At 38.3% G+C, this 14,580-nt stretch overlaps 2 protein-coding genes and 1 non-coding gene across 3 annotated transcripts; 2 read left to right on the forward strand and 1 right to left on the reverse strand.

Moving 5' to 3' along the window:
- Window positions 1–9: 9 nt before the first annotated feature.
- On the forward strand, window positions 10–5,676 carry LOC101307587. Its single transcript, XM_004298833.1, has 4 exons — window positions 10–208; window positions 483–527; window positions 1,810–1,972; window positions 2,047–5,676. Exons 3-4 carry the CDS (start codon window positions 1,879–1,881, stop codon window positions 5,388–5,390), a joined length of 3,438 nt encoding a protein of 1,145 aa, XP_004298881.1. The 5' UTR covers window positions 10–208; window positions 483–527; window positions 1,810–1,878; the 3' UTR covers window positions 5,391–5,676.
- A 182-nt stretch (window positions 5,677–5,858) lies between these two features.
- On the reverse strand, window positions 5,859–9,331 carry LOC101307886 (mitochondrial adenine nucleotide transporter ADNT1-like). The gene is made up of 8 exons (XM_004298834.1): window positions 8,996–9,331; window positions 8,591–8,639; window positions 8,204–8,367; window positions 7,999–8,036; window positions 7,426–7,538; window positions 7,195–7,308; window positions 6,698–7,042; window positions 5,859–6,454 (listed from the first exon to the last, which is right to left on the reverse strand). Exons 1-8 carry the CDS (start codon window positions 9,163–9,165, stop codon window positions 6,371–6,373), a joined length of 1,077 nt encoding a protein of 358 aa, XP_004298882.1. The 5' UTR covers window positions 9,166–9,331; the 3' UTR covers window positions 5,859–6,370.
- A 4,361-nt stretch (window positions 9,332–13,692) lies between these two features.
- On the forward strand, window positions 13,693–14,535 carry LOC101308176. The gene is made up of 2 exons (XR_184609.1): window positions 13,693–14,019; window positions 14,226–14,535. It is a non-coding gene; the product is annotated as an uncharacterized LOC101308176 (transcript).
- Window positions 14,536–14,580: the final 45 nt, after the last annotated feature.

The raw sequence follows: 14,580 nt of genomic DNA on the forward strand, positions 1-14,580 counted from the left end.
CGTACGTCTTCTCTCTCTCTCTCTCTCTCTCTCTCTCTCTCTCTCTCTCTCTCTCTCTCCTCTTTTCATTTCCTCTCCGATTTTCATTTCCAGAATTCTCCTTCTCCTTTATCTCTCTGTCGCTGATCGGAGCGTCTCCGGCGAGCTCTGATCGTCGTCCGGTTGCTTCGGAAAGACACACTTCCGACTTCCATCGCTGATTTTCCAGGTAATCAAATCTCTCCGGACTCTTCCAATTCTGCTCTTTTTTCTCACTCTTCATACTTGAATTTCGCTTCTCTAGTCCGTTTTCGCTTTCGTTTCCTGATCGGATCAACATCATCGCATAGCTTAATTTGTCTGTAATAATCTGATCCGAGTTGAACGAAATCAGAGTTCTCTGATTGAATTCAACCTTTTTGTTTTCTCGGTTAAAGTTGACACGCTTTTTTCATGACTGAGATTTTTGTTTGATTCTTTTTTTTTTACGTTTTTTTGTGCAGCGTGTTCTGTGAGCGAAGCTTCGTCCTGAGCACGACGACTTGAAGGTAAATACATTTTCTTCCAAACTTGGACTGTCAGCTGGTGCTGAAGGTTGTAGTGGTACTGTGCGTAATTTGTTTAATCATTGAGGGTAATATTGGAATATTGTGAATGTAAATTCTGGTTTTTGCAATCTGTGTATTATATTCCAAAATTAGGGACAAATTGTGTCTGGCTTTTAGTTTGTGTGAGGGAAATAATAACAAAAAGAGACAGCTCATTTATTTATTTATTTATTTTAAAATTTCGGGAAATAATAGCTGTCTGGATCCTAATAATTTTTTTTTTAAAATCGGCGTTTGTAACAATGATGACGTTGGCATTATTGATTTGCACTTGTGCTAATTAGGATTGAATTTTCCCTATTTTTTAACACCTAGACTGGTCCTTAATAATTAGGACAATTATAGAAGTACAGCTAGTTAATGTGAGTACAGGAATAGTGAGGGATCAAACATTTCGTATTTAGGAGGGAAATGGGAGAAGGAAGAAGGTTCTAACTGTATGCACCGTATACCTAATGTCAATAGTTTCCATGTAGATTAATTAAAATCAATATCATTTAATGAATCAAAATGATCAAGCAGCTACTTAAGGGGATTGTTAACAGATATTCGTAAGTACATAAGCAGCTAATCAACATTAACTTGTTCTCTGAGATGGAAATGAGTAGTATTTTGAAAGTCTATATCTCTTTTGCATGTTTGGTTTTACTGGTAAGAAGCAGAGTATACGTGATCTTTTGTACTGTATGAAGATATGTTTCATTTTCGTTTTTACTTTCTGCTTACAAGGAAATTCCAGCCTAGGATTTACCCTTTCATGTATGCTAGGCAGATTGGCATAACTGAAGTTGGGATGGATGAAATGACTTAAGTTAGTTAAACCTCCACTTTCAAATTCACAAACACCTTAATGTCCACGTTTTTTAGAACCGATAGATTATATGACTAAGTAAACATACAAATCTTATAGGGAGCTGTCATGTTGAATGCCAGCTTATACTTCAGTTTGGCCTTGTAACCTGACCCAGGCTCGGCCCTGAATTCCCTCTCACAATTTCTCTGTTATCGAATTCTTTTGAGAAGTATTCAGTCCATTTATTACATTATCTGCTTTCAATCCATGATAAAGGGTAGCTTTCAATCCATTAGAGTACGCTCTCATCATCATGAATACATCTTAAAGCAGCTGAATTTATCCTCGTGTGCCAAATATTCTTTGACGATGTCTGAAAAGGAATTGTTGATTATTTATTGTAACTTCGGTTTTTTTAGTGTGTTTCAGACTTGGAGCAGCAGATGGATTTACGCTCCTCTTGATTCACATTTAAGAAAGAAATTCAGTAATTTTAAGATGAAAAAGCACCGCTTCCGGGATTCTATGAAGTCCTTGTTTGGAAGTCACATCGACGCTGAGAAGGATGAACGGCGCAAAGGGACTAAAATAGGTAAATATTATTTATAGAAATTTTTCAAAGTTTTCAAAAACCGCACTACAGCCTTAAACAATATCTTACTGCAGATATGGAGGACAAAGTAAATAGAATGCTGAAGCTTCTAAAAGATGACGATCTAGAAGAAAAGGATAACAATCTGGTGGACGTCTCCAAAAAGGAACCACTTGCAGAGCTAATTCAGGATTTCCACAAACAATACCAGTCCCTCTATGCAGAATATGATCATCTAACAGGAGTGCTAAAGAAAAAAGTTCGTGATAAGCAAGATAATGATAGCAGTTCTTCATCAAGCTCAGAGTCTGATTCCGAATATTCTTCAAATGACAAGAAAAGCAAAAATGGACTGTTGGAAAGTGATGTCAAACAAGAACTCGAATCAGCACATCTAGAAGTTGCTGACCTGAAGAAGAAACTGACGGCTACAGTTGAAGAAAAAGAGGCTTTAAGCTTGGAATATGCTATGGCTTTAAGCAAGATAGAGGAAACAGAGAAGATTTCCAAAGATATGAAGACTGACGCTGAAAGATTAGATGCTGAAAAATTGAAACTTTTGGCTGAGAATAGTGAGCTAAATCAAAAGCTTGAAGCTGGTGAAAAGAAAGAAGCTGAACTGAGTCGACAAGTGGAAGATATGGAAAGGGAGAGAAATATTTTGATGAAGGAGAAAGAGACTGGTCTGAGAAGGATTGAAGATGCAGAAAAGAATTCAGCAGACTTGAGAAGTTTGGTTGATCAGCTGAATGATGAAAAAGTAACCCTTGAGCAACAACTAGAGTCTGTTAGAGGGGACATCTCAAATATGAAGCAAGAGGTGGAATCTTCAGAACAGCAAGTGTCAGATTTAAGCAAAGCTAAGGAGGAAGAAACCTTGAAAGTTTTGGAGATCAAAAGTGAGATTCATCAGGCACAGAATGTGATACAAGAACTCACTGATGAAGCTAGTCAGCTTAAGGAGAAACTCGATCTGAAGGAGCTGGACCTTGAATCTTTGCAAGGTCAGAAAAGAGATTTGGAAGTGAAGTTTGAGACCAAAGAAAAGCAACTGGCAGAGGAGAATGCAGGTTTACAAGCTCGAATTTCAGAACTCGAATCAATGTCTAAAGAGAGAGAAGCTGAACTTTCTGCTCTCACGAAGAAAATTGAGGAGACCTATAGTGAACATAGTCAGGTACAGGAGCAATTAGGTCAGAGGGAAATGGAGTATTCAACTCTGTCTGAGAGGCACAGGCTGCATCAGGACGAAACATTGGCACAAATAAAGGGATGGGAGGATAAAGTAACAGAGCTGGAATCAGTTCTCGAGTCTTTGCAAGGCGAGAAAAGAGATATGGAAGTGAAGTCTGAGAGCAAAGAAAAGCAACTGGTAGAGGAGAATGCAGGTTTACAAGCTCAAATTTCAGAACTGGAATCATTGTCAAAAGAGAAAGAAGCTGAACTTTCTGCTCTCACGAAGAAATTTGAGGAGACCAATAATGAACATGGTCAGGTACGGGAGCAATTAGGTCAGAGGGAAATGGAGTATTCAACTCTGTCTGAGAGGCACAGGCTGCATCAGGACGAAACATTGGCACAAATAAAGGGATTGGAGGATAAAGTAACTGAGCTGGAAGTGGCCCTCAAGTCTTTGCAAGGCGAGAAAAGAGATACGGAAGTGAAGTTTGATAGCAAAGAGAAGCAACTGGCAGAGGAGAATGCAGGTTTACAAGCTCAAATTTTAGAACTCGAATCAATGTCAAAAGAGAGAGACGCTGAACTTTCTGCTCTGACAAAGAAACTTCAGGATAGCAGTGATGAATCATCGTCTACTATAGCAGATTTGACATCACAGGTCAACAATCTGCTAGCAGACTTAAGTTCTGTCCGCCGTGAGAAAGTTGAATTGGAGGAAAATATGCGACGTCAAAGTGATGAAGCATCCACTCAAGTCAAGGGCTTAATGGAACAGTTGAGTATATTGGAGTCCCTAAACAGCCAGAAAGCTGAGTTGCAAGTGAATCTTGAGAATAAAACTCAAGAAATTTCTGAGTACTTGATACAGGTACAAAGTCTTAATGAAGAGATAGCAAAAAGGACGACTGATCATCAGATGATTCTGGAAGAGAAAGAGATTTTGATAGCAGAAATGAAAGATCTTGAGCTAAAACTGGAAGCCATGCAGAACCAGAAGAATGAACTCGAAGAGGATATAAGAAAGAAAATTCTAGAGCATGACCAGTTGAGAGCAGAAATGTTGGACCTAAAGGATCAATTTTCTGTGTTTGAGAAGACAATAGCACAAAGAGAGGTAGATTTCTCTTCTCTCCAAGAGAAACATGATAATGGACAGAACGAAGCCGCTGCTCAAGTAGTGGCCCTCGTGGCACAGGTTAATGGTCTACAAGAAGAGTTGGATTCATTGCAAACCCAGAAGAACCAAATGGAGTTGCAGTTTGAGAAGGAAAAACAGGAGCTTCTAGATACCCTGACGCAGTTGGGAACTGATAAGATCGAGTTAACGAGCAAGACCAGTGATCTTCAGAGAATGCTGAATGAACAGGAGGATTTATACACCAAGTTAATTGAGGAACATAAACAGCTTGAAGGTAAGTGTCAGGATGACAAGGTTAGCATTGAATCCAAAGATCAAATGATAGCTGATTTGGAACAGTTGTCTGAAGACCTCAAAAGAGACCTTGAAGAAAAAGGTGATGAACTAAGTTCTTTGGTAGAGAAATCCCGCAATACTGAAGTTAAGCTCCGCCTGTCAAACCAGAAGCTCCGGGTTACAGAGCAAGTGCTGGCCGAGAAGGAACAGAACTTCATAATTGCTGAGCTGAAATACCAAGAAGAACAAAGAGTGCTCGAAGACAGGATTGCTGCATTGACTGGTATAATCTCTGCAAACAATGAAGCTTATCAGAGAAACATCAACTGCATTTCAGACAATGTGAACAGTTCTTTGATCGCACTGGAATCTGTGATTAACAAATTTGTCGATGACTATGCGAAGTACGAGAAGTGTATTGTTGAAACATCAGAGCAGCTTCAGAATGCAAAGAAATGGGTTGCGGAAACGAATGTTGAGAGAGAGAAGTTGAACAGGAAGGTGGGGGTCCTAAGCAAAGAACTGCAAGATAAGATAGAGGAAGCATTGGTGTTTAGAGAGAAGGTTGAGAAGTTGGAAACAGAAGCAAGCAAGGTACAAGTGGAGAAGGGGGATCTGATCAAAGCAGTGAATCAGTTTGAGAAGAAGGTAGAGGAGTTGAAGCAGATTGTGAAAGAGAAGAATGAGGGCATATCGGTTCTGGGAGAGGAGAAGCGAGAAGCCATAAGGCAGCTGTGCATATGCATTGAGTATCACCAGAGTCGCTATGATGATCTCAAGGAGGTGCTTTCGAAGATGGCTCCTAGAGGCCAGAGGAGGGCCTAGTCAGTGATTGTTTCAGCATTTGATCATATATTTTTTCTTCCTCGTTGAAGTAAGACCGTTTGTCTTACCTTCATCAAGCATTGCTTTTGTTGATTCTTTCTCTTTTTTTGAGGCTAGTGTTTGATAGAACGGTATAGGTAAAGTTTGAATGCATCAGTATGCGGCATGAATTCGGTTGTATATTCTGCTTTTTTTCTTGTCCATTATTTGCAGACTTGTATAAAATGCAGATCACAGTTCCTCTTTTGATTGTTTATCTCTTCTACCTTGGTATTGTTGAAGCTTTATAGACATCATATAGAATAAAATAATACTTCCAGAGTAACCTTTGAACAATCTTCTTAGTCATTTTGATCGCAGTAACCTTTACATTTGGATTTACTAAATTAATCCAACATTTTCACTAAAACAGTAAAAATAAACAAATAAGAGTTTTTGACAAGCAAGTTATACACCGGAAAGTATTCTGCTAGATAGCAAAGGCTGATAACTATTATACAACAATAAAGCATACAATGAAACCTCACTATCTTCAAATACTTTTATTAAATAAGAATCCAGCTAATGTAATTTGAAACTGTAGACATAAGATCCCAAACACAAGGAAAACAGTCAATGAAGTTCATCAGCACTTCTCTGTTACATTGGCTGTAATTCTTTCATCGCCATGATTTTTCCCCACATAAGAGTTATATAGCCTGTATAACAGAGAAATAAATACACCTGTATTCTGTAGCAAGTAACTGTGAAGCAACATGTTCTCAGAAGCATAAGAATAAGAAGGATTTGAAAGCTAAAACTATAGGTGTTTAGGCAAGACAGGTATAAATGGGAAGGAACATCAACATAAGCTACAACTGTGTTTCTAATCTTCCTGCTACTACGAGACCTAAGAATTCCATCACCTTGCCTTCTCCTGCCAGTCATTCCTTTCATTTTCCGAATTAGAGTTAAGCATGTAGCTCAGGTTTCTCTTGCTTTTAATCAGATATTCTCATCTCGACTCCAAGAACATCCTTCACTACCTCATAAGTGACAAAGGCAATCGCTATGGAAGGCACCACCTAAAAAATGAACGTTACCATTTTGTTTAGACAATTGCTTTACAACAGCCAAATAGGCACATAGAGATATGGTATTCATTTTTGCAGTTACACTTTGCTAAATTTACCAGTTCACAATAGTAATTCAAGATATAGATGATATATCTACACTTCAAAGTTTAAAGGCAAGTGATAGGTAGGTAAGTTAATATGTCAGATAAAATGACACAACGACCAACAAGTAGATTCCCTTTAAATACTGACCTTAACAGAATTGGGTACTAAACCCTTGTACAGTGCTCCAAACCCCTCATGACGAACTGTTTTCCTGAATGTATCAACCATACCAGCATATTCAATAGCTGCCTTGCTCTTCCCATCCCCAGTGACAACCGAAGCCGCGTCCTTCCAGCCTACCATCTGCATTCTTCGCCGAACGACATCAAGAGGGTAAGCAACCGTCTGGCCAACAGTTCCAGCTGCAGCCCCACATGCAAGCCTTGTTGTTATACTCAAGTCAGAGTCCTGAACTAGTCCGAAAGGTCTAGTTTTGATCAACCAATCTTTCAGAGATTCATAAACGGCAAAATTTAGACCAACATATGGTATCTGAAACCAAAATAATAAGCAGAAGTCAACATTGTTCCAAATGCAGACTAGAATCAGGCTAATAATTCATGAATAAATCAAAAGATTGATGGAAAATTCTCTACGTTGGTACGAATGTAGAGAAAAAAGAAACAAACAAACACTTCACTTACAACTCCAATGACAGAAGGTAACCAGCCTTTGTACAAAGCTCTAGGTCCCTCTTCCCGAAAGACAGTTGAAAGAGCATGAAATATTCCCCTATACTGCCGAGGAGAGTTTTCCGTCTGAAGAAACAAAAAGCAAGAACATCTAAGACATCGAAGTAAACGTATAAAAACGGCCTCATACACCATGGCAAACTCTCCTTAAATCAAAACTCTAAAAGACTGGCCATAAGATACCTGGACAGTTAGCCGCCCTCGTACCAAGTCCAACGGGTAAGTTGCTGACATTGCAATAATTCCAGCACATGCACCAGCTCCGAGGCGCAAAAGAGGTGTGAGTTGAGCATTTTCTGTAAGAGATGGAAGGAAGTCTGTAAATATATTATTCCATAACAGACAACATTATCACAATCACAATTTTCTCTCCTCCCATCAGACCCATTGGACATACATACATACAACGAAAGAAATCCCAGATAGCACATAAGTGACACAACTGGTTCGAAACCGTAAAACCTCTTCAGCAACACAAACTACAGAGAAAAGCAAACATCAACCAAAATGGGATGGTTGAAAAGCTAAGAATACTGTATAAATGATGAAATGTTCGATGACTCTCACCCCTATGAATGAAAAGTTGGACTCTTTACATTCTGATTGATGAGCTCAATAGTGAGGATAAGACTCCCCATAGTAGCATATATATTTATAAATGAAACTGAATTGAACCAAAGAACAATTCCAAGTGAAACTACTTATTAAATATTTTCTAAACGACTTGCATAAGTAATAGATGCGAGATAATCATACCATCTCCAGTTTGCTGTCGATAAAACCATAGGATTCCCCTGTTCACAAGTACACATTAATAAATGATTTACCAGATTGTAGGTGGGAAATGAATATAGACATTACAAAATGCTTATTGCTGATAGATGATAAACAAAGTGAATATGAGTGCAAATAGAAACCAGAAAATTTGTGGGGGAACGGAGGACCAGGAACCGGATCATACCTGGATGCCTCCTCATAGCTAAAGAACTTGACTGCTGAATTTGGGACTATGCGAGCACAATTAGTTCCATTGCCTTTAAACAAGCCTCTGAAACCCTCACTTCTCCATATATACTTCAAGCCCTGAACTGTCCCATTGTACTTGATACTATGAGGATTTTGAACCTGCGTAATGGCAGATGCAAATCCAAATTACTCCAGCTTAACATAATAGAAAATGTAAAATGCTACCACCTTAACCAACCCTCCAACCCCGACCCCTAACTGCTTGTCTATCAAAAGAGAAGTGCATTTACTATTCAGTGATATAACATTCGCGAACTAAAATCTCCTATCTGTAGGGTACTGATCTAAATCGTACTTCCTGTAATCAAGGAACGAAAAGTACCTGGAGCAAAATCTTCAGTCTTTCCAAAGGAGCAACAGCAGTTCTCGACCTGCAGCAGTTACACAGTAACGAATTCGTTATTGTAATGAACTAATATTAGAACTTAGGTCCTACATAGCGACGAAGATAACTACTTTGATGCATATCACATACATATCTGCCTTCATCTTCACTAATCTAACAACCATTTCAACAACATCTAATGTAAACAGCATTATCTCAATCCCTCCTATAACTTTGGAAACATCGTTTGCTCTATCTTTTACCAGACCAAACAAAATAAACACAGAGAGATTCAAACAAAACATAACACACAAACCGAAACTGAACTCAACCAATTCAAATCAGCTACACAACACTGAAACCACGAAAAGAATTCAAATTCAAAACAACTGAGAAACTCACACTCCTCCGGCGACTCCTCCGGCGACGAGAGACTTTGCGATGCTAAGGAGCGCGGCCTGGGTAGGCGCCTTGACTCCTTCGCTGGCGAGCTTCGCCTCCTCCGCCAGGTTCACAATCGTCGAAACCGCCGTCTCGCTCGTCCTCTTCCCGGCGACGTCTTCCGACGACATTCCCGAGCCCCCACAAGGGAAAGAAAAAGAAAAGCGAGATCCAAGTAGAACCTCAGCGAGCGGCTCGCCGGAAATATAGGCCTGCCGGAGTGCCGATCCGAACGACGAGTTTTTCCCGCGATTTATCGGCGACTCTGAGCCCGTTCGTTACAAGAAGGGAGTGGACAAAAATGGGGATGTACTTTGGTGGTTATTTAAATGGCGGGGCTTCGTCACGTGTATTGCAAACAGTGATTATTTTATAAACGGTTAATATTACGTCGTAAGTTTGAATTTATATGAAGTTTTGTATTTTCGTGATGTTTTTCTCTTTTAAGATGGTGATACTCGTGATAGGATTCTAAATCCTTCCTTTAAGAAAAGTTAATAAAGTTGTAAAAGCTTTCCAAATCAATGGGAAGAGAAACAATGGTCATTTGTCTTAATCTTCTTACTATGTATTTCATTACTTTCCATTTGTTTAATTATGTCAAAATTCGATCGGATAAGATCAGATTGAACATTGTTTGTATTGTGTATCAAACCATAAACCAAACAAATGAACGTTATTGATAAATGGAACGCTTGGGACACTATGACGAGAATGTAGTGAAACCAAATAAGAGTAGAAGAAGCATAATGAGGCAATTTTGTATGTTACAAAATTAGCCTATATGTGAACATGACGGAACATGCAAACTTAGGCCTAGTTTGATATTGAAGTCTAAATAATCAGTCGTAAAAAATCACAGCTGTGAGAATAATATGTGGTTAATTTAATCTATTTAGTGTTTGATAAATTAGCTTTTTTTAACTTTTTTGATAAAAAAAATGTAGTGGGATGTTTGGTAACCCCATTGTAAAACTAGGGTAAATTTGCATAATGACCAGTATAGACATGAAATTAAAACCATTCTTATTAACCTTTGCTTTCATTCTCAAAAAAAAAAAAAAAAAAAAAAAATTTGTTTTATTCCTAGAACGTTGAACTTGAAAGCCCAGAAAGCCAATTCAAAATAAAAATTTCAAACATTGAATTCTGAAAATTAAGATATACAAATAGCCCAGAAACCCAGAAAGCAAATTTGATATCATATAACATCAAGTTTGTCAACACCTAAGGTTTATCTATATATACCATATATGGTTTTGTCACCTTGTCTGTTTGGTCCATAAAATTCCATTAATTCAACACACACGTATAAATCAACATCATTGAAATGTACGTTAGGCAACTATATTATATCAATAATGTCGATCGAAATTTGATCCGATTGTTCACCAGAGAATAAGAGATAAACATGAGGACCACGCATGAAAATAACCATTATCACAAACTTTTAATTCAGAAATTTTCTAAGGAACCAACTTCAGCAACTACGTACATATCCCTATATTCCAAGTCAAGTAGCTTGACTGGTTTGGAGCCACAGAACAATATATACAATCTCCATATATGATATAGATGTGGGCAAGGCAGGCGATATGCTTCAACACCAGCCTAGCTCATATATATATAGTCGAAGTTGTCCTCCCTTACAGATAGCACATCATGAACTTGGAAGTCTCACAGTGTCGACCAACTTACTGTCATCAATGGATGTTCTTATTAGTTCCAGGGTCAGGACATGGCTGCTCATCATGGATTCTCTCTGCAGCTCTATTAATCATCTCTTCCCTCTCCTCCTCATCATCACCATCAACATCATCATGTGGTTCCACAATCTACAGCCAAAATCCCATGGATATTGGTCCCTGCTGATCAAGAAACAGTTCATATCCAAAGCGCATATCAGAGTATCTATGGAACTGTGGTCATCATTATGATGATGATGATCCTTATTATGTGGTACAGAATCCCGAGCCAAAAGTTGATCCCTGATCATCATGGTGCGCGGTTCCACACCTATGCATTGTTCTGCATCAAAGAGCTCGTAGTGTCTAATGCATGTCCACAATATTAGAAACTTCAGAAGAACCACGTTCCTTGCCAAAAGGACCAAACTTTCTATCGTGCACGTCGGAAATGTGTTCAGGATATCGAGCTCGTTTTCGAAAATGACCTCACACCTGCTAGTTAGTTTCAGCATCAATGGTGGATAAGAACATTCAAGATTGAACACAAAGGAAACTAAAGTTACTAAACCCTATCACTTTAAACAAAAATAACAAAGAATTATATGGGAGTAGTTGGTTTAATTGATCACTGCTCGATCCTAAATTAATCCTTTCGCGTGCGTGCTTTCTTTATTTTATACCATCACTGAATTTCTTCTCGTATCTTCATAGCTTATGGTGGGACTTTGTTCTATAAGAAGAAACAGGTTAGACTTAGTTATAGTCTACACCGGCCACTTCAACAAGAAGTTCGGCCGGCCGTTCCACGTAATTACGTGTCCAGTTGTGTAGCTAGCTAAGCTAGCTACTACGTGCGGACTTCGATCTCATTTACTCATTATCCAACTGAAAGTTATATATTGTTATAAGCACAACAGATCGATATATATAGAACAATAATGTACAGATTACAGAACCATGCAACTTAGTTTATGTGTTTCCGAGCTCCTTGTGGTTGGTGATCGATGATGAAGAAGGAAGAGAAAGAAGAAGAAGGAGGAGGAGGAGGAGAAGGTGGTAGAAGTGGTCGGATATGGGACTGTGGGAGTCCGTTGTACGATTCATACGAGTTAGCTTCAGTCGGTAGACTTCTGGAGCGGCACACCAGAGCCTTGCCTCTTCCTAATAATGATCAGGAGACGAAGAAGAAGAAGAAGAAGAGCAATATCATTGTTCGGAAAGCCAAAAAGTTGAGGAGCGGGTTTGGTAATCTTCTTGGGACTTTTGGCCTACGCAGAAAGAAAGAGCTAGATGACAGTGTAAGAGATACATATGGTAGATAAACAGATTATTGAGGTACTCTAATATATCTTTCTAGCTATTAATATCTCTCTGCATGTACATCTGCAATATATGATCGAAATACAAGCCAAACTATATATTTCTATGTCTTCTGCATGTAGAGTTGTACGTGATACATAGAGTTATGTTAGATTGTTAGTAACTTAGCATGCACTTTGATGAGTTTGATCCATCTTTGGCGAAAGACTAGCTTCTTCGTTTTATTTTCTCTACTCACAAGACGAGAAGGTGACATTTGTAACTACTACTAATTGACGACTCAGTTTATGATGTATGCTTGATAATGAGAATGAGTTTACCGTTTAATCCAAAGTACGTAGTACGTTACGGTAAATTTCAACTTAATTATCAAATATATGTCGGTGTGGAATCATCTCTGTTTTTTTACCCTAATCAACCATAATGAACTTGACAGACTATGTATGAGGATTGAAGAATTATTTGACATAATCTTGGTTAATTACTAGTATATATTTGGAGGGATGCTACAACCACATAAGTTTGGTAAGAAAGAAGACAATTCCAACCACATTACCAAGATTAACATTAAACAAAGTGAAAAGCTTGGGAAAAATTACTGGTCTTTCTGTTAAAAAATGAAATGTAAAACGTTTACGTTTCAACACCCAGGTCCACGCGGAGAACACAATTATAGACTAACTTGATGATGACCTACCCTTTCAATCACAAGTCACTCATTGTCATGAAAATTGAAAAAATAGCCTAAACATTTATTATCAGGAGAAGGTCAAGACACATTAGCGTAGACTCAATCTCTAAAATTCTCAATAGTCCATAGTCCACACATCCATAGAAAAAGCCAAGTCAATTGGTGATGTTGGATGTGAGTGCGTGACAAATCTAGCTACTTGTAAAGTTGCAATCTTTCGTGATTTTTACTGTCTAGTCTCTTTACAAGAAGCAACAATTGTCTAGTCTCTTTATAAGAAGCAACGATTGCCCTTTCTAGCCATGACAAATTTGGAATATTCAATAATAGGAATAAGAGAATGGATCCAACCTTTGCCCAAGTCTGTTACAAGAATGATTCTTTTTGACCAAATTGGTGAAGGCTGCCCAAGAGGTTTATTTTCACACAGCTGTCTGAAAAGGCAGCCCTCTAGCTTTTCTTGTAATTTCCTTGTATTTCTAGAATGGTGATGAAAACTTCTAGAAATTTAACTCAAGGCCAAAAGGTTGAGTTACTAATCAGTAAAACGAACAACCTCATATGTTTTAGTCGAATTACAAAACTTTAATGTTCTACACATAAGTTTGGTTACTATGAGCCCATATACGAGATTAGATGATAGATTATCAAACTCTCGAAGCTGATTCATGATAATGAAAATAGTATAGGGTAAATTTAATTACTTTGATTCATGATTTGTAGGGTTTTAGGGAAGTGTTGTAAAGAAGGATCCCTTTTCCCAAGAACAGGATGCCATCAACAACAGTAATCTCAGTTGGCCTTTTCAGACAGCTGTGTGAAAATAAAGACGTGACGATGTTGCGGGACTTTTTCCCCATCTACACACTATTACACGTACTCGTTTTCCCGGAAAATTACCGGGAACCGGACTATTTAAGTCTTTTTCTATTAGTTTTGGCCGACAAATCCAGAACTCCATCTCGAACTAGTAAATGTTCTTGGTTTCTCCTTCAATGATAGAGTTGGAGATTCATGGACCTCTGTGATCTTGAACAGTCAAGTCCAAACTAGGATTCCTTTTCTTTCTTAATCTTTTGTCTTTGATTCTAGTTGTGGAAGGGAACACGTTGATTCTGAAGTACAAGTCTTTTGAGGTTGGCTTTTAGGGAAAGAAAGCTTTGTGGGTCTCGAGGTTTATTGGGATTGAAGTCCAGTTTGGTTGGTGTTCTGGTTTTGAAGGTGCTTAGTTTAATGGCTGAAGGGGATTGAAGACTGGAGCTCCCTGACTCTTTTGTTTATCTGAGGTAAGTTTTTCTTTCCTTCTATGTTTTCCCCGATTTGGCATTTTAGTTCTGAACATGTGAAATTGCTTGGTTACTGAGAAATGAAAGAACCCAGGAAAACTTGCATTCAATAACTTTGGAAATTTGTATTGCTATTTACTCTGTGATATGCTTCAAAGTTTTGATATTTATTTTGTTCTTTTCAATTCTTTTGTTCTTTCTTTTAGGGTGTATGATAAGTTCAAGGTCCTAAGTTGGGGATTCTGGGAGTTGCAATATTGTTTAGTGGTACAGCAAAGAAGAGTGCTTTAGGAAATTGGGTGGTAGTTTTAGATTCTGGTTTGTGATTGAAAAGAAAGTGATGGACTTGAGGCGAGGTAGAGGAAAAGAGAGGGTCCTTGGAGAAAGAAAGGTTGATTCGAGTAGTGGTAGTAGTACAAGTTCATTAAGAAGAGAGACTAAAGAGGTTTCGAATGATAATCATGTTAATGTTAGGGAAGGGGTTTGGGGTTTAAGGCTTGAGGAAAGTGGTGCAGCAAAGAGAAAGGAGTTTGTTGAAAGATATAGTCGATTATCAGAGTT

This window comes from Fragaria vesca, linkage group LG5 (genome assembly GCF_000184155.1).
Source record: "Fragaria vesca subsp. vesca linkage group LG5, FraVesHawaii_1.0, whole genome shotgun sequence".
Lineage (NCBI taxonomy): Eukaryota > Viridiplantae > Streptophyta > Magnoliopsida > Rosales > Rosaceae > Fragaria > Fragaria vesca.

Excerpts from the sequence above, each read along its gene's own strand:
- LOC101307587 (XM_004298833.1), top strand. The coding sequence starts at position 1,879 with ATGAAAAAGCACCGCTTCCGGGATTCTATGAAGTCCTTGTTTGGAAGT. Across the intron at positions 1,973-2,046 it reads GCGCAAAGGGACTAAAATAG|ATATGGAGGACAAAGTAAAT; the intron begins GTAAATATTATT and ends ATCTTACTGCAG.
- LOC101307886 (XM_004298834.1), bottom strand. The coding sequence starts at position 9,165 with ATGTCGTCGGAAGACGTCGCCGGGAAGAGGACGAGCGAGACGGCGGTT. Across the intron at positions 7,539-7,998 it reads TCGACAGCAAACTGGAGATG|AAAATGCTCAACTCACACCT; the intron begins GTATGATTATCT and ends CATCTCTTACAG. Across the intron at positions 7,309-7,425 it reads GAGGGCGGCTAACTGTCCAG|ACGGAAAACTCTCCTCGGCA; the intron begins GTATCTTATGGC and ends TTGTTTCTTCAG.